Below are 19,459 nucleotides of genomic sequence, written 5' to 3'. Positions count from 1 at the left end.
ACTGAGAAGTCACATTCCCAGGGATGACAAAAGTAGTCCTTGATGTTCTTATGCCCCCCCCCCCAACGGCTAAGTACTTACGTTCAAGTATTTCATGTATTATTTCAAAATAGAGCAGGACGGAAGCACAGGACAGAAAGACTTAACAAAGTATTTTGTGTCAATAGCCCTTGCAACAACTTTGAAAGGTAGGCCAGTTTTATGATTCTTTCCTTCCCCACCCCAATACTTTGATTGGTTTCAAGTTCCAGTGGGGGTAGCCTGATTAGAAAGTTTTAGCAAGACAAAAAGGAATCTTGTGAACTTCGGTAATGTTCATCTGTGGGTTGGGAGGGAGAATTGGTTTTCGAGCCCCACTTCCTGAGTTTGTGGCTCACATCAGCTCTTTTTAACTTTACACCTAGTAGAGAATATATAAAGTTACTACAGCAAGTAGTCAGATATTGCTGGAAAGAAGAAAAGGCTGAGTGTATATGAAAAAGGGTCATAGGGTACAGACAAGGAGAAGTGAAGGCATCAGTGGAATCCAGGTAATGCTATAACCACTGTTTTGGATGATGGAGAAGTCTTGCCACATGCACAATAAGGTGTCAGATTTGACTCTCTGATTATGTGACTTTGGCACAGGGAGAGGGCAGACTAAAAAAGGTATAATAGTCAGAAAGGTGCTATAGACAACTTGCTTTAATTTTTTTTCTAAAAAGTGCTACAAATGGGTGTGTTTGATGTATTTTGTGTGTTAGTATATTCATTAAAGTCGGAAAGGTATGAATAACAGGTATTACTATTCTTTTTTTCTTGCTTTCTGGTGATATTTCCCAAATAAAGATCCTCTTGAAAACCATTCAAAGAGTGCACTTTAACAGAAAGTAATTATTTATATCGTTTTTTGAGGTTTTCCTTCTCTCTTTAGGAGAAAGGTAGGCAAGAAATACCATAATTTTTTGTGCGTGTAAATGTAGGATTTCCAGATTTGCAAAATGATTCTTTGGCTTCCTAAGCAGCACTTTGAATCTGAGCCACTTGATGTTTAGGGGGTGCTCACTAAACATGTATGTATCCCATATTAAAAGATAAGGTTAATTGAAGAAAACAAATGTTGATCTCAATTATCACAAGAGCTTTAGTAATTTGTTGGGAAGCTGTAGCTTTAAAGAGAGAATACTGTTTCAAATTTTTAGTGTAAGTAGGTAGGTGCGTTTATTAGACTCACTGGGTTAGAATTGCCTCATTCTGTATTGGGAAGAGAATAATGCTCTGTCTTGTCAAAAACTGACAAAAACTTGAGGACTTTGTTAAATTACATTGCATATGAATCGGTGTGATCTAATTGTTAAGATGTTGGAATAGTATATGGGAGACCTGGGTTCAGATCGCCACGATGCCAGAACATCCACTGGACAGCCTTGGAGCCATCACTTTCAGCTTAACCTACTTCACAGAGTTATTAAGACAAAATGAGGAAGGGAGAACTGTGTATGCTGTTGGTCCTTTTGGAGGAAGGGTTGGATTAAAATATGCTATATGGTTACAGCTATTCTGGGTAGGCTAGGTAGGGCAGTGGGATTGGGGTCAATATTTGAAGGCAGCATTTGTACGTTACAATATTGCTGTTGGGAAGTTTGTAAAACCTGCCTGTAGAAAAACTTGTATGACTGGAAATACTGCTGTAGAAAATGTGTAGGTGTTGCGGCTTTTGGTCTTGCTTAGTTCATGAGAGTAATAGTTTGCCTTAATAGGAATTCTTGTTGGTACACGTTGCAATAATTAGGACTGCTACTTTCAAACTTGATTCATTGAAGTGGGTGGCATTATTGCAGGACTATTTTTTGAGCAACTAACTGATCAAGAGGTGATCGCCCTTTAGAAGCTAAATTCTGTTTCTGGTGCAGCATAACAGCTAAAAGATTCAAATCAAGAAGTCTATGGAAACCTTTTCTTTGTCATACTCCATCGGTGGTTTCAGGAAAGTCATTTTCTCAACCCCATTTCCCCTGCCATCTGCTTTGGGGGTGCTAAAACTGGCCTATGTTATAGTTTGTTGTACATTTTTCAAAAGGTAACATATGTGAAGCACTTTGAACACTCTAAAATGCTACATAAGTGGTAGTATAATTCTGGCAGAAGTCTGCATAAAATAGCTAAGGTAGTGCTGGTATAAGGAATTTTATGAAATAAAATTTTGACAGCTAACTTATTGAGTGATATTTAAAATAAAAATTTTATTAATTTGATTCTTATTGTGAATTTGAGTAGTATGGGAATATTGGGTAGAGATGAAAAATCCTCATGGCTCTGATGGTTATCATATGATATCGGTTGCAGCTCATTTTCTTCCTTAAAAAACCAAAACTATTCCAGGCATTGACTACACTGGGCATCAGGTCGCCATTGCATCTTGAAGTTTGCTAGTGGTACCTAATGTTTAGGAAGCTCTCAGCCTGTAAATTCTATTGCAGAATTTAAAAGGAGTAGGAGGGAAGGGGGGTAGCCCTTAAAAGGAATGCCCTGCAAAATGTCTAGCACAGAACTTGGATATGAGCAGACAGAGCTCAGTTACTGTAGGCTGTCCTTTATCTTTGTTGGGATCTTAGGTTCTCTCCTTCCATAGCTGAGGGAAAGATGGAGTAGGCAGGTCGCTGTGCTTGGTGGGATGAGCTAAGGTAAGAGACCACCCCCTTCAAGTGTTTGTGTGGTGGTGAGGGGATATCAGAGAAGCCTGGCCTGGAGAGGAAGTAACAAGTCTTTCAGTCTTCAAGCTAACTTTCAGAGGTATTGGAATAATTCAGAGTGCAAATAATAGAGCAGATGGAGTCCTCCCAAAGGACTCAATGCTCAAAAAGAGAAAAATTCTTGGGTATTTTTCTTTTTTGTACTTCTGTTCTAGTTACAGAGAAGTCTGGTGGTAGCAGTTGGCCTGCCTTAAAACAGCAACTTAAGCAAAAAAAGTCTTGAATATACAAAAAAAAAAGACATACATGTCTTTTAGGTGCCATAGAATTCTTGTTTTTGTTGACACAAACTTAATACGGCTCTCCCATTGGAACCCATTAGTTCAAGCCCAGATTGTTTACTTTCAGCTGAATCAAATGAGGTTTTATTATTACACAGAGTAATCAGTGTGCATGATGCTTTACAGAACACAAGAAGGCAAAACCGTGCCCCAAGGAACTTGCAGTCTAAAATTTAAGACAAGGAAGATGACAGAGGGGAAAGGAGATAAGAGGTGGAGAAAAACTGAGGAAGAATGTATGTTCATTCCAATGGCCTAGTTCCTGTATATGGGCCAAGTTCCTGTACGGGAGGAGAATAAAGGAGTTGTGCAAAAGATTTCAAGATTTTCCTAGTCTGTACCTCTAAAACATTTTCACATGCACAAGATGTTGTGCACCCCATATGAAAGAAGAAGAGGAAGAACCAACTTTGCGCTTTATTCAGGAAGGCATTCCAGAGCCTTGGGCCCACTGCAGTAAAGGCCCTGCTTGTTACAGCTAACAGATGTTCTTACCTCTTAGAGTATGCCCTGACCTACTGAATTTGGAGTTGCCAATTAGTGTGGAGAAAAAAGTCCTGTCCCTTTAATAGAGGCTTAATGTGTGGAAATGGACTGTTAAAACTTTTTGTGCCATGGATGTCAATAACACCACCTGCTAACTAATGTCTCCTTAATCTTCTATTAAAGGAACCAGACATTTTTCTCCAGGCCATTTGGTAACCACATTTATAACTTAGAGGCACCGTTACACTTGCTTAATATGACAGAAAAAATTGTATTTGGTATGGAGGTCTGGTCTCCTTAATTTTTGGCCTTGGTCTTAGGTCCAAAGAAAATTTGTCATGGCTTGCTGTAGCCCTAACACATTTAAATGGTTGTGAGGAAGGGTCAGATGTGAAATAAAACTACTTGAACAAATTCGCTGCTTCTAAATCAAGAATGGTTACTAATTATGTGAGAGAATAATATTGGTCCAGGTTCTAATTTTAGGTATAAATTCTGATAATCATAATACTTCTATGTCCTCATTTTACCCATTTTTACAAGGAGTAGAAAAACTATTCCACTCCATTTTCTTCATCTTTCTTACCCCATATTTACACAAGACAAGATAACGCATAGAAGAAAATGGTAATGAAATACTGAACCTAAGATATTCTAAAAGAGGTTAGCTAAGTTCACATTCTGGACAGAAACAAACTACAAGTGTACTTGGGATCACCAGTCCCATCACTATGGTAGGTAGCAACAGTATGAAAAATGGACTGTTTGCTAAATTTTGACAAAAAAAGTTTTTGAAAATTGTCAAGTAATTAAGGAAAATAGCTGGAAATGGGCTTCCAGCTTGTGTTCTAGCATCTGTTCCCTGAAAACAAAATCTAAAAAACCAATGAACCAACCAGCATTTAAAATAAAATGAATAAACTCTACTGCAATAGTATTAAAACATGAACAAGAGAACAGCGTTTAGTGGACATTAGACTGCATTTACTGTGTCCTAAGAATCTGGTTTTATTATTTCAGATGTTGGATGAAAACAACCACCTTATTCAGTGTATAATGGACTATCAGAATAAAGGGAAGACATCAGAATGTTCTCAGTAAGTTTATTATATGAATGTGGTTCATGTTCACTCTTGTTGCACCTGAGCTGTGCTCTAAAGAACCTGCTGCATGTGTGGAACTGGTAGTTTGCGCAAGCAGGTGGATGGGAGGTATATGGGGAAGTCTGCACCAATACAAGCTACAGCATTATAATAAGGCGCCTAGACAGCACATGTAAACTTTTGAGGCAGGTAGCTTGCTAAAATCACTGATCTGTCACATGACTCAGACTGTCGGGTTGATAAAATATTGACTAGGCAAGTTAAGGAAACAGCCTGTACTTCATCAGTACTATTACCAGGGCAGCCCAGGAAACATATGGAAATAACAGAACAGTTCATAGCTAATAGTACATTTTAGCACATCTAGCTGGGGAGAATTAATTACGAAGGAAGGGAATTCCAGCTTGACAGGTGCTACACCTAGCATCTGCTTGGCACACAGAAAGTCCTAGGTTTGGTGTCTGACATCTCCAGTTAAAAGAATTAACAACAACAACAATAATAATAGTGTGCTTATATACCACCCTTCTGAACAGAATAGTGCCATGCACAGAGTGGTGTACAAAGACAATGTTGTTACTATCCCCACAATACAGCTGGGGACCTGGGGCTGAGAGGAGTGGCTTACCCAAGGCCACCTGCTGAGCTCATGGCAGTCATGGGACTCAAATCAGCAGAGTGCTGATTTGCAGCCCAGCCACTGAACTACTATGCTACAGCAGCGCCCTGTAATAGTAAGTGATGTGAAAGACCTCTTCCTGAGATACTAGAGAGCTACTACAATCTGAGTTGACAATACTGACTCTGGTACATGTTGCCAACGTTAGGACTGCTACTTTCAAAGCTGATTTGTTGAAGTATGTGGCATTGTTGCAGGGCTATCTTTTGAGCAATTGATTGAGAGATGATTGCCCTTCAGAAGCTAACTTTTGTTTCTGTGTAGCATAATAGCTAAAAGATTGAGTTGCAAATCAAGATATCTGTGGAAACGTAGCCTTTGTCTTACTTGCAAGTTGGGTTGCCAGTTGTCTGGTTTTCACCCAGACAGTTCAGTATTTTCTTGGACTGTCCAGGAAAATGGACTGAAAATACTGGACGCTTAGCAATCCTACTTGCAAGGTTCCCAGAGAGGAAGGCAAGTAAGTTGTGCTTAATGGGCAGAAAACAAAGCCCCGCACACACAACCACTGAAATAAACCTATTTCTTAGTTGTTTTCATCAAGCCTACCATGTGGCTACTTCAAGCCTATAATCTCCTCATAGCAGGGCAACTGAGAGCCAGTTTAGTGAACTGGGTTTGATTACCCACTACGATTGAAGCCAGCTGAGTGGATCACAGCTTCTTGGAATTCTCTCAGCCCCACCCACCTCACAGGGTGATTGCCATGAGGATAATTTCGTGAGGATTTGTTATCTTTCCGCTGGGCCTGTAAGATGGAGATGGTCCACCAAGCATTTGGTGGGGGCTAGGCTGTCCTCTTGCCGGCCATACCACTGAAGACCGTCTACCACCCATGCAAGAGCTCATAAGTGTGACACGGGGCATGATGTAAGAGCCAAGCCCTGTGCCTAAAACACTGTATTTTAATATTTATATCTGCTAATTTAAGAAATTTTTATTGTATATGGAATAGTGTTTTAATGTTTACAATGTTTTTATTGTTCTTAAATTGTATGTTGCAAATTGTATGTTGTTATACTGCCATGAGCCTGTCTGACAGGGAGGGCGGTCTAGAAATGCAATAAATAAATAAAATAAATAATAACACTTTGTAAACCACTCTGTGGATGATAAGTTGTCCTGAAGGGCGGTATATAAACAGAATGTTATGTTATTAAGTAGAGTTTCTACTATAGGGCAGTTCGGTGTATAGGGAACTGGTTAGAGGACTGCACCCAAAGAGTGGTGGTCAAGAGCATTTCATCAGATTGGAGGGAGGTGTCTAGTGGGGTGCCTCGGGGCTTGGTTTTGGGCCCGATCCTTTTCAATATTTTTATCAATGATCTGGATGAAGGGGTAAACGGGCTACTCATTAAATTTGCTGATGATACTAAATTGGGAGGAATGGCAAACACCCAAGAAGATAGTTAAAATTCAACATGACCTGAATACTCTGGAGTAGTGGGCAGTTGTGAACAGGATGCAATTCAACATAGATAAGTGCACAGTATTATATCTGGGCCACAAAAATGTGAAGCACAAATACTAGATGGGGGATACACTTCTGGGTAGTAGTGTGTGTGATAGAGATCTTGGGGTAAGAGTGGACTGTAAACTAAATATGAGTAGTCAGTGTGATGTGGTGGCAAAAAAGGCAAACTCTGTCTTGGGTTGTGTCAAAAGGGCCATTGCATCAAAATCGCAGGAGGTCATAGTCCCTCTCTATACTGTCCTGGTTAGGCCGCACCTGGAGTACTGTGTGCAGTTCTGGAGGCATCACTTCAAAAAGGATGAGGACAAAATTGAGAAGGTGCAGAAGAGAGCGACGAGGATGATCAGGAGTCTGTAGACTGAGTCCTATGAGGAAAGGCTGAGGGCCTTGGAAATGTTTAGTTTGGAGAAGAGGAGATTGAGGGGGGACATGATTGCTCTCTTTAAATTTTTGAAAGGCTGTCATTTGGAGGAGAGCAAGGAGCTGTTCCATTTGGTAGCAGAGGATAGGAGCTGAAGCAACAGGCTTAAATTACATGCAGAAGGATACCGGCTAGATATTAGGAAAAACCTTTTCACAGTCAGAGTAGTTCAAAGGTGGAATCAGCTGCCTAGAGAGGTGGTGAGCTCCCCTTCACTGGCAGTTTTCAAGAAGAGGCTGGATGAATATTTGTCAGGGATGCTTTATTCGCATCCTGCATTGGGCAGGGGGTTGAACTAGAAGGAAATTTCTGAAGGTTTGGGGCAGACCCTGGGGAGAGGAGGTACCTCAGTGGGGTAAAATGGCTTAAAGTCCACCCATCAAAGCAGTCATTTTCTCCGGGAGAACTGGTGTCTGTAGTCTGGAGATCAGTGTAATTTCAGAGATCTCTAAATCTTACCTGGACTTTAGCAACCCTAAGGCTAAATGAATGCAAGGTGACACCCTGAGCCCAGGTATTATCCTCATTGTGGATTAGAAGATGAAGTTGATCCCCAAAGCCTTAGTTACAAAACATAAAAATATTGGGGCAGGGGGAGTTAGTAGGGTATGAAATTTAACTCTATAGTTTTTAGGCCTGCAGATGGGATGTTGCCACATCATTTTAATGTGTTCAATCTCAGGAAATAGTTAGATATCAGTGGGAGAAAGGATTTTATCAGGTATGCAGGGCGCTGGTTATTGGAGGTTTTGAATTTTAAAAACAGCACCACCAGTCTGGCAGTAGTTGCCAGTTAGCTTTGGAGTCGACTCTATAGGAGGAGGCACTTTAGTCTCCCTTGGCAGCAGATGAACTGCTGCATTTTTTACCAGCTGAAGTTTCTGAGGACAGCATTAAACACATCATATTATTGTACCCTAAATGACAGGTTACCATTGTAATGGGTAAAGTGTGGTGTTAGACAGCGGTCCAATGAGAATTCCTGACTGTTTCTGTATTTGACATGCTCTTCTCTGTTCCTCTTTAACAGGTATCAGCAGTTGTTGCATACAAACTTGGTCTATCTAGCAACAATAGCAGATTCCAATCAGAATATGCAAAGTATATTGCCTCCAGTGAGTATCTGAAAAATACTGTGTGATACATAAAAGAAATACTTAAATAAGTACTGTATTTTGCTAGTCCTGTCTCCAGCACTGATCCTTTATAGTGATCACATGCTAAGTATAGATGCAGCCTTGAATGGAGTTAAAGAAAACCATTTGGTGCCATGTAATGATGATACAAAATTATTCCCTATCAGTGTTATGTCATTAGAAGTCTAGCAGTGGAACAAGAACCACCACTGAGAGATCCCGTAATAAGGAACATCTTGGAGTTAATAAGCAATTGCCATTAGCAGTAACTGCTCTGTTAGTTTCTGCAAGGTCTCCCAAAGTTATAGCTAACAGTATCAAAGGTTACTACATAATTTTGAGAGGAAGGCAAGCAAGTGAAAGTGAAGGGCAGTGCAGAGAGGGGGGAAATGGTCTAGAATTCGCATTTTGTCATTGGTCAAACTTTTTTTATATTTAGTGTGAAACAAGGTGGAGAAATTGCATTAAAAGAAAAAAGCCGACAAATAATATTTAATGCTTTAAAGGTAATCAGAATGCCTCGTACTCATCAAATAATATCATCAGATGCATTGTCTTCTAATTCTGTAATACTGCTCCAGTTTCATTGTTCATGGGATGTCATGCTGTAGGATTACATTTTTAAAAAAAATTGTAATTCACTCTCTCAGCAAGAAAGCCTCACCATAAATAAAGTAGATCATGCATTGTAAATCTTACAATAACCTTGTAAGGAAGAATGCTGTTGTAATCCTCCTATTGTGGGATGGGGAGAGGTGAAATTGTGGCCTTGGGCAAACTGCCCAGTGAATTCATGGCTGAAGTGAGATTGAAACAGAAGGCTTGAAGCTAAGTTTTACATGTGAAGGGAGAAGTAGACGAAATGTGTAGATCTGCATTTTAAAAAACAGCTCAAGATTTAAAGACTGGTGTATGCTGCATCTTTTAATACATTTATTTTATTTTATAGCTGTATACGGTAAATAAAAAGCTGTTTCTTCAACTATGCTCTCAGGGGAAATATATACTGCTGCTGTTCTTTCTTTTTTAACAAGGCTAATTGTATATGTTCTAAACTGAGTGTCTCTGAAACGTAAAAATCATAGTGTGTGTGTGGGGGGGGGGGCGGGGGCAGGGGGGTTATCAAATTATCTTTTCTATAAATTTTATCCACCCACCCTTTTCCTTTAAAACTATTGGAAGGAGAAGTGTGTGCATGTGTATGTGCTATATATGCTACTTATTAACATATGTAAGTATTATAATAATTAACGTTAAAAAAAACTTTTTATAGTAACTAAAAATATCCATTGAATCCCACAGAATTGACTTGTGAATTCAGACTTTCTATTCATACATTGGTAATTATTTCTCCTGGCAATGAAATTATGTTTATCTGACACTCATTAGATTGTTTTACTCCAATGAAATTTCTAGTTGCTTGCCCTTAATGCCTGTAGTTGGTATCCTTGGACATACTTGTGGATTGCAGCTTCCCTCCTCTGCACAAACAAAAAGCGTGGTAATTTTTTTTCCTGCCCACTATTGCAGGAAAACTCAGCTTTCTATTTTGTTTTCTGTGGGAATGGATTTAATAATTTGTTTATATGAGATGTCTAAATTTGAAAACACCATGTATCATGCCAATGATTATAAAAGCGTTTCAGATCAGCATCTTTTTACTTCAACAAAACGTTTGCAACTATACAAAAATGACAAGTAACAGATTAAAATGCCAGTGTTAATCTGTCTTTCTCTCTGAGACTCAAAGCAGATTACATTCTAAGCATTCCCACCCCCCACCCACCCCATGCCCACCTACCTTGTTGTCAGCAGCCACCGCCACCTGAGCCTGTGGGGCATTGGGGAAGGCTGGAGCTGCCTCATTCGGCCCTTCCTGCCCCTCAAATGGCCGCAGCGTGCTGGTGCCACAGCATCCATTTGAGAGGCAGGAAGGGCCGGAGGAGGCGGAGAAAGCCCCTCCTGCTCCTCAAATGGCCACTGCGGCGCTGGCGCGCCACAGCCATTTGAAGGGCAGGAAGGCCGGAGGAGGCAGCTCCGGCCTTCCTCAATGCCCCGGAGGCTCAGGCGGCGGCACGAGGCTGCGACGGCCTGGAGGCTCCAGGCCGTTACAGCAGCCTCGTGCTGCCGCCGTGGCAGTGGCCCACAGCACAGCTGACCCTCATGCCAGGTAAGTGGATGGGGGTGGAGGGGTTCCCCAGGGGTGGGGGGGGTAGGGGTGGATAGTTGCCCCCCTCGCTTCAGTATGCTCCAAATATTTACGGAGCATACCGAAGTGAGTAAAGTGCCTTAATTCCGAAGTGGCTTGCCGCTTCGGAATTAAGGTATTTTTGCGGAAACCCGAATCAACCGCCTCCTAACAGTGACTGCTTTTACTGCTTTCCTCTGTACCGTGTTCATCTTAGTTTTTGTGCCACGTGTACCTACAGTATATTTGTTGGGCTAATTGCTTTTGCTTTAATGAATTGTCTTTCAGCCACCCACACAGAATATGCCCATGGGTCCAGGAGGGATGAATCAGAGTGGCCCTCCTCCTCCTCCACGTTCTCACAATATGGGTTCAGATGGGATGGTAGGTGGGGGCCCTCCTGCACCACACATGCAAAACCAGATGAATGGCCAGATGCCTGGTAAGTTTCTCTCCTAGAAGACATTAACATCAGGGTTGCTCAGCAACTGAAACAGCATGTGGGCTCAAGGGACAGAAGATTGTTGATGACAAAACTGCTTTGAATGCCCCCGAGTACAAGCTCTTTTAGTGTTTGTTAGCTACAGAGCTGCGTGACCTGTATTCTGTGTTTATCAGGCTGCCCTTGGGCTTTGGTGTAGCTCTGATCAGAACAGGCTAAATTTAGTCTGTCTGAAACCATGCAGTGCAGCTGTGTTTAGAAGGCTTATTGAAGAAAGGCATTGGCCTATGGCTGGATAAATATAAATTCTTCTTTAAGGAAATTATCAGAAACTGTTGCAACTCCATGATTGAATTTTTAGAGCCACCTACTAGCTGAGGCTCTCAAGGCAGTGTAATTAACATGTACCAATACAAAACAAAGCAGCAATAAAGCTTCTAAACATTCACATAGTAAATAAAAATGTGATACCCTAAATAAAATAAACTTTGGCAGCAGTTAAAGATAAATCCATCAGAGCAACAGCAAGACAAATAAGTGACCAGCTTGCTTAAGAAGCAAGAAATTTGCGAACACCAAATTCTTCAATAAATTAAAATACTTTGACTTGATACTAAAGAGAGGGAGTTCTGTAGCCGAGGTGCCACTACTGGAAAAGCCCCATCTCACACAGCTGAGTCTCTCTCCCATTGAACTGGGACACATAGAAAGGCCTTCATGTAGGAGATGGCTATCCTTAAGTTATCACAGTCACAGACTGCTTAAGGCTGTACAAGTAAGCACCAGTACTCTTAATTGTGCTCACAAACAAATCTACAGATAAGAAAGTTCTTTTAAAACTGGTGAGAGATGTCCCATGCAGATTGACCTGTAGCTTTCTACACCATTTTAAGTTTCTGCAGTTTTCAGTCATTGTAGTAATCTAGTCTGGATGTGATTACAATGTTTCCTAAGTAAGAAGGAATACAGCAAGTGAACTAACTGAAACTGGTTAAGGGTACTGCATTTCACAATGATACCTGAATGTCCATTTTCAGAGATGGACCCAATAGATCCCTAAGCACAAGCCTGATCTTTCAGAGGAAACATGCCTCATTGTTAAGCAAAAGAACCTCATCTATGGCTGGACTGATCTTCAGTTGACTGGCCCTTATCTTGATCATTATCGACTCCAGGCAGTGACACAACATTCTCTGCCTTTCCAAATTGTGTTAAAAAGAAGAAATAGCTGCATATCATCAGCATACTGATGGCATTAAACTACAAATCTCAGTATAGTCTCTTTTAGCAATTTCATGTTTGTTATTCATATAGCTAGCTTGAACACATATCTCACCATTCCTTCCATAAAATGAAGCCTCTAAGCAGACTATAGCAAATTAAAAACTAAAATAATCAAAACTATAATGGTAATAAAAATAAAAAACAAATGCTCCTTTTAACAAAATCAGCAGTATCAAAAACAATTAAAATCTATATTAAGTGCCAGCCCCGTCTTCTATCATCATTTTCTGGTTCCAGCCAGGCAGACAGGAACATAACCACTAAAGTACATTGCCCCAGATACTCATCTTTAGACAAGGAAGACACCATGGTCAATGATATAAGAAGCCACCAAGAGAATGCACAGAGTTGCCCTGCCCCTATATCTATCCCAGCCAAAGCAATCTGTAAGGGTTACAAGTCCCAAAACCAGGTTGGAAGCTGGGTTAAAATGGATCGACTAGTTTGTTTCCTCTAAGGGCACCTGAAGTTGCACAGCCATCATTCTATGAAACATTGTTGAAGAAGGGAATATTTGAATGACTGAAGATACTAGAATTAATTTCTACAAGGAAAGAAGTTTTTGCCTTTGTGTCCTGTTTGTGAGCTTTCAGAGGCACATGAATAACCGTTGCTGGAAAAAATGTAAACTAGACAGTTTTGAGTAGGAAGGCAGTTGGTCATATATCTGAACAAATAACTATATAAACTGAATGTGCGTTTAAATGTTTGTTTATTAAATTTTTATACCACTTTTCTTCAGTCAAGGTCTCGAAGCGTTTCACAACTATCATAACAGCTAAAATCAATACAAAAATCAATAAAATCACAACAAAACAACCTAATTAAAATAATTTAAAACCACTCTAGTTCCAACCCCAGCCTATAAAAACCCTGTGAATAACATAAAAATTGCAGCTAGATAAAATGCACAGCAAATTTGCTCTGTCTCACAGAAGAATATTAGACAGCAAAAGCATGCTGGAATACGTCTGCCTTACAGAATATCTGAAAGATCATCCTGCTGAGCACAAGTGCATTCCAAGGGGAAGGCACCACAATCATCTGTCAGGCTGTCTTCCTGGTAGAAGAATGTTGTGCCACCCTGGGATCAGGAACTACCAGCAAGGCCTGTGAAGTTGAACCAAGCCGGGGGTGGGTGGGGGGTGTTCATAATAGGAGAGGTGGACCCAAAGGTATGAGGGTCCCAGACCGTGAAGGACTTTAAAGATGAGGACTAGCACCTTGAATTGGATCCAGAGGCTTAATGGCCTTTGTGTTCTGCTTGTGAGCTTCCGGAGGCACATGTGCAGCTGCTTCAAATCAGTGTTATATGAGCTGACCATGGTGACTGGGTCAGCAGTCTAGCAGTCACGTTCTGTAGTACCTAAAGTCTCTGGAGCATCTTCAAGAGTAGCCCTATGTAGAGCAAGTTGCATTAGTCTAAACAAGAGGTGACCGTTGCATTGATCAATGTGGCAAGGTTGGACTGAGATAGATATGGGGAAAGTTGTTTGGCTTGGTGAAGATAGAAAAATGCTTTTCTAGCCATCATGGACACCTGTTTGTCTGTGGAAAGCTTAGAATTAAACCAGACCCCCAAACTCTTCACAGAGACCACAGTAGAAAGTTAGCCTCCATCGAGTAATAGAGGTGACAGATTCCCCACAGCAGAAGTCCTTCCCAGCCATAGGATCTCAGTTTTCAAATGATTTAATGTCAGCCACTCCACTCCAGCATCCAGGCATTGGGCCAAGGAAGAGATATCTGCTTCTAGTTACTTCTCAAGTACAAGTTAGAGTTGGGTGTCATCAGCATACTAGTGGCATCCAGTGTAGTTCCTGTCAGGATGAATCTCATCCCCAATGACCACCCTCATTGAGCATCATTGGAGGAAAGAGGCAAACCATTGTAAGGCAGCAGCTCTTGCCCCCAGTGAGTCTAGGCTGTTGACCAGGACCAAATGGTCAGCTGTGTTAAACTGCCAACTTCTAATAAAATTAGCAGTGCACAACCACCTTTGTCTAGCTGAAGCCGGATATCAGTTAATAATTGCTTGCAAGAGGCTTCCCACCACATCACAACAGGATTTAATTAGCCAAGAGGGGCAGGTGTCCAATGAGCAGATGGTGGGCTTTACAGCCATAAGGGTTCTATCAACATCTGCTGGAGTAAGTGGACTGAAGGAGTCTAAGAATGGATCCAAAAATGCAGACTAGCAACAAACTTGGCAGCCAGGTCAGCATGAAGCACAGATATTAAACAAATAAGTTGTTCTGTCACCGTAAGTGACTACTTCTGACTGTTTTAGTTTCTGTAAAAAAAAAAAAAATGCTTTCAGCACTTTACATTGTACATTCAGCAAGGGTTGATACCTCATCCCCCCAATTTGTAGTACATGGCCCTTTTTTTAAGTAGCAGTAACTTACTGTGATAGTGGCTCTTCTCCATGAACAGAAACACTGGGCTGCAATGCTTTCCCTTAATGCTCCTCTTCATGTCCCTTAGAGGACTGGAGCCTCTCCTATTAGTCTGCTCTTGAGCAAGCTGTTGCTGTCCCACCAATATGAGTGAAGAATGCAGTCTGTGTAGGACTGAGGTGTGATAGCAGCAGAGAGACTTTGTTCCTTGCCTGCCAGTGCAGGACAAGGACAGTGGTAGGCAAGCACTGTAGTGGCTGTCGTACTCATTAATAGAGTAATGTGTGAATAATAATTAGAATAAAATTAATCTGTCAATTATATACTTGCTCTGTATCCTGTCAGAAGAATTACATACTGTGGTGGGTTGATATTTAGCCATTTCTCAGCTTGCATTGTTAAGTTGCTCATATGAGCAAGCTAGTTCTGTGGCCAGAAAAGAAGATAATGGTGCATGAATAGATGATAGTTGTGACAGGAATGAGTCTGGCTCTTGATTATGTTTGTGTATTGTACCTCATGACCCCACCCCCAGAACAATTCCTTATTTCAGAAGTATTCAGTCTGACTCCTGTTTGTCATGAAATCTGAATGTGGCCATCGGGATTTATTGTATACTAGCTTGATGCCTGTGCTTCGCTACAGTATTTAACTACTTTAAGTCCAATTATAATATAGGAATGTGTTACGACCCTTTACTCTCTTGGGTAGATTTTGCCTTTTATCTTTCCCTTAACACCCTCTTGGTAGTTTGCTGCGACCAGGAATATTCCAAGATATTTTATTTAAGTTTTCCCTTTTGTATCGTGCCTAAGCGTCAGGCTCCTTCGTGGTTCTATGTGGCCCTGAGGATAGGAATGGGATATAGCAATGACAGCTACTCTGGGATATAATAAAAACAAAATAAACTTTTATTTTTTCAAGAAGGGTATCGGTTTCATAAAATAGTTCTCGGTTCTTAAAGTTACTTCATTTACTCTCATTTACACAGATCTCTTCTAAGGCTTCACACACAGTTAGCCTCTTTCTCTGACTCAATATTTCTCTCACAGAAATGCTTAAAACTCCTCAGGCAGCACACAGCTAGCCTCTCTTTCTCTGACTCTCATTCACAGAAATAATAAACCTGCTCAGGCAGCACACAGCTGGCCTCTCTTTCCCTGACTGAGTATTCTTTCACAAACATGCTCAGTTCAGATTCCATACAGGTTATATTTCTCTCATAAATACTTCAGCATACTCAAGCAACACACAGCTAGCCTGCTTTCTTCTGACTAAAACTTTTCTCTCTTCACTCTCAGTCTAAACTGTATTCACTCCGCCCACACTCTCAGTCATCAACCAATCATATCACTCACTCATCCCTCTCCTTTACCCCACTCTTCACCTAGCTCATACCAAGCATTTAAAGATACATGCACACATTTACTTGAAATCATTACAGTATGTAACATTTTTTGGTTTGTGGGGGTGGGGGGGGGTGAGTTGAGTTGGTTTTGTAGTATAATAGCATAGTATCTGAGCTTCACAAAAGTATTTGAATAAAGCGAAGTGTGTTGATGCTGAAAACAAGAAGTGAAATTTGAAATGTAACAGTTATTTAAGAAATTTTTAAAAGGAAAAGATTGTAGTGCAATAAATAAAATGAAAAATATGTACAACCATTTTTTTTCTACTGAAGGACCTCTTTGTCGACTACATTGGTGGTTTTCCCCTCAGGTGCTAGGATCACCAGGTTACTGGGTGAGCTCACTCTGCAGCAGGCTACGTAGAACTGCCCATGTGAGAAGCAATCCTCCCTCAAGTCAATTCCTGCCATCTTCAGTGTCTGCCCCTGGGACTTGTTGATTGTCATAGCAAAGCATGCCTTGAGGGGGAACTGCAGTCTCTTAAATTCAAAGGGGTTCTCTAATGGTATGAGTGGTATGAACCCCAACCCCCAGCCCCTCTCTGAGCACTGCCGGTGAACAATGTAGCCTCGATGAAATTCCTGTGGAGGGCTTTCACTCAGTCTGGTGCCATTGCAGAGTTTGGGTTGATTGAGGTTCTGGAGCAGCATCACTGGAGCCCCCACTTTGAGGAGAAGCTTGTGGTCTGGGAAGCCAGGAGGGTTGAGTGTGTTGAGGAACTCCACGTGGTAGTGGACCATGTCATCCCCAAATTTGTACTCCATTTCTGCCCCTTTGAGGGAGTTGTTTCATTAATGATGGCAGCCTTGTCATTCCTGAGGGTCAGAATGGCACGCTTGCACAGCCAGTCCATGGACTTCTGTTATAGTGACGATATCAGGATATATTGTGGCTGCTAGGTCTGCTAAGGTCGTCACTGTTGTGCCCATATCTGCAGTTATGGTCACCTTTCCCTTGAACTCAGGATATTCTCTGTTCACTATTTTTAGTAGGAGTTCAGAGAATTCCCTAGCAGACACCTTGTCTCTCAAGTGGACCCTCATGTTCTTTCTTAGTGAGAGTTTCCTGATGAGGGGCCACAGATACGATGCCTTGACACACACAATAACCTCGTCAGCTTGAGTTCCCCTTGGGACTACTGGCAGAGTCTGCCAGAAGTCTCCAGCCAGCAGCCTGGTGACTCCCCCCATCATTCTCTTGTAGCCCCTGACATCTTTTAGGGTTATGCTCAGTGCCTCAAAACACCCCTTCCTCCTTTTAGCATGGTGTATCCTGCACGATGTCTGCCAGGAGGCTTCTTGGGGGCAGTAAAAGATGATGGCTGCAAGCAGTGTGAGGTGGAGTTGGACTGAGGGAGGGGTGGTGTGGTGGGCATTTCGACAGGTTCATGTGAGAGGTGCACATTGAAATGGCCCCTAGAAAGATCAAGCACCATCTCCCCATGAACATTTAAAAACTCAGTTGCCATACTGACTTTTATATAAAATTCCTATTCAGGAGTCTTGTACTGTCTTTCTTCAACTCTCTGCAGTTTCTTGACCCGATTTTTATCTCAGAACACAGAGTTCCACAACTGAACCATCAGAGAGAGAGGGGGGTGCAAGCAGGCAGGCATCACAGTAGGCTTGCCAGGTCCAAGTTGGGAAATTCCTAGAGATTTTGGGAGTGGAGCCTGGATAGAGTGGAGTTTGGGGAGGGGAGAGGCCTCAGAATGGTATAATACCATAGAGTCCACTCTCCAAAGCAGCCATTTTCTCCAGGGGAACTGATCTCTGTCACCTGCAGATCAGTTGTAATTCTGGGAGATCTCCAACCATCACATGGAGGTTGGCAACTCTATACCACAGGGAGATTGGCAAACCTAGTGAACTTTTAGGGGAAGACTGGGAAGTGATTTTTAAGTTTTAGGGGGAGAATTTCTTAAAATCCCTTCTTAGTGAGCCCTTACATCACAAATGGAACATCCTGCCCAAATTTCACATTTCTAAGTCCAGGAGTTTGGGCTGGGCGTTAATGAGTCAATCAGGACACTTGTCTTTAGACAGACGGACAGACAGACAGACAGATAATTTCTTCACCATAACCTGGAATTCTAAAGGATTAAATGATGGTTAATATTCCTGGGAGTTGGAAGGCAAGAAATCTCTGAGCTGTTGAGTTAACAGGATTCAGATGTCATGACATCCTAGAGTCAAAATGACTACTTCCTCTTGGGGAAGTCTTCTGTCATGAGCCACCTACAGCAGGAGAAGAGGGGGAGCAAACTTGACTGTTAGCCAGGTTTGTGATGCCTGAAAAAGTCAATTCAGTGATCAATAAATAAAGCAAACTGTTTCAACTTCACATTGATGCCATGTAGTACACAGTACACCAGGGAAATAATTCACTTTTAAATTTGGAATAACCCAAAACTCAACGCGGCAAGCCACTTCGGATTCGGGTTATCGGAATCGCTGCGGTATGCTTCATAATGATTTGGAGCATACCAAAGTAAGACCCCGCACCTCCCCCTTGAGCTCCCCTTCCCCCAACCCCACTTTTCCCGAAGGCCGGAGCGGGCGCTGCCGCAGCGGTCAGCAGGGCGGTGGGGAAGGCTGCAGCTGGCGCCTCTGCCACCCGCGGCGCTGCTTCAGCCTCTGTTGCAGGCAGCGGGGAAGGCCGCAGCTGGTGCCTTCGCTGCCCACGCTGCCACTTCCGCTGCCACCAGGATGTCCAAGGTGAGTGGGGTGTTGGTGGGAGGAAGCCCTTTTAAAAGGCCCTGAAGTGACCCGAATCACTTTGGGAAGCTTTGATTCGGTACCGAATCTTTATGAATCGGGCCCGGTTTGGGTTTTTTTTTCTGAACCGGGAACCCGAATTGTACACCCCTACTGTGTACTACAAGGGACCATAGTAGACCTTGTATCAAAAAAAAATCTCCTTTGTATTTTCTAATTTGGCTGTAGATGGGTCTAAAATCTTAGAGGATCCTGGAGAAACATTGAGAACATATCAGAATTCTTGGTTCTATGCAGACGTGTTCTATACTGTGTGAAACTTTGTATAAGTGTGTATCTCTGAAGTTCTATTTGTTCTGAGCTTGCTTGCTCCTGTTCTCAAAAAAGTCTTTAACAGAGCACTGTTGTCATGTTAATGTGTTAAAATGTCACTCCTAAAGCATATGTGCCCTGATGGGTCACTGGATGCCCTGACCTGGATAGTCCCGGTGAGCCTGATTTTATCAGATATCAGAAGCTAAGCAGGTCAGCCTTGGTTCGTAATTGGATGGGAAACCTCCTATGAAGACCAGGGTTGCAGAGGCAGACAATGGGAAACCACCTCTGTTACTCTTGTTTCCATGAAAACCGCACCTGGGGCCTCCATAAGTCAACTCTGACTTGAGGGCACTCTCTACCACCACAAAACATATGTACTAAGGTCTCGAG

At 41.9% G+C, this 19,459-nt stretch overlaps 1 protein-coding gene across 4 annotated transcripts in view; it reads left to right on the top strand.

Moving 5' to 3' along the window:
• SS18 (SS18 subunit of BAF chromatin remodeling complex) overlaps positions 1–19,459 on the top strand; it is a 34,870-nt gene that overhangs the window by 584 nt on the left and 14,827 nt on the right. For all 4 annotated transcript variants that reach the window (XM_054985135.1, XM_054985137.1, XM_054985136.1 and 1 more), the window contains exons 2-4: positions 4,520–4,596; positions 8,207–8,291; positions 10,789–10,942. In XM_054985135.1, the coding sequence (XP_054841110.1) occupies positions 4,520–4,596; positions 8,207–8,291; positions 10,789–10,942 (316 nt within the window). The remainder of the gene's footprint in view (positions 1–4,519; positions 4,597–8,206; positions 8,292–10,788; positions 10,943–19,459) is intronic.

This window comes from Eublepharis macularius, chromosome 7 (assembly GCF_028583425.1).
Source record: "Eublepharis macularius isolate TG4126 chromosome 7, MPM_Emac_v1.0, whole genome shotgun sequence".
Lineage (NCBI taxonomy): Eukaryota > Metazoa > Chordata > Lepidosauria > Squamata > Eublepharidae > Eublepharis > Eublepharis macularius.
This window is presented reverse-complemented; position numbering and strand designations above follow the sequence as displayed.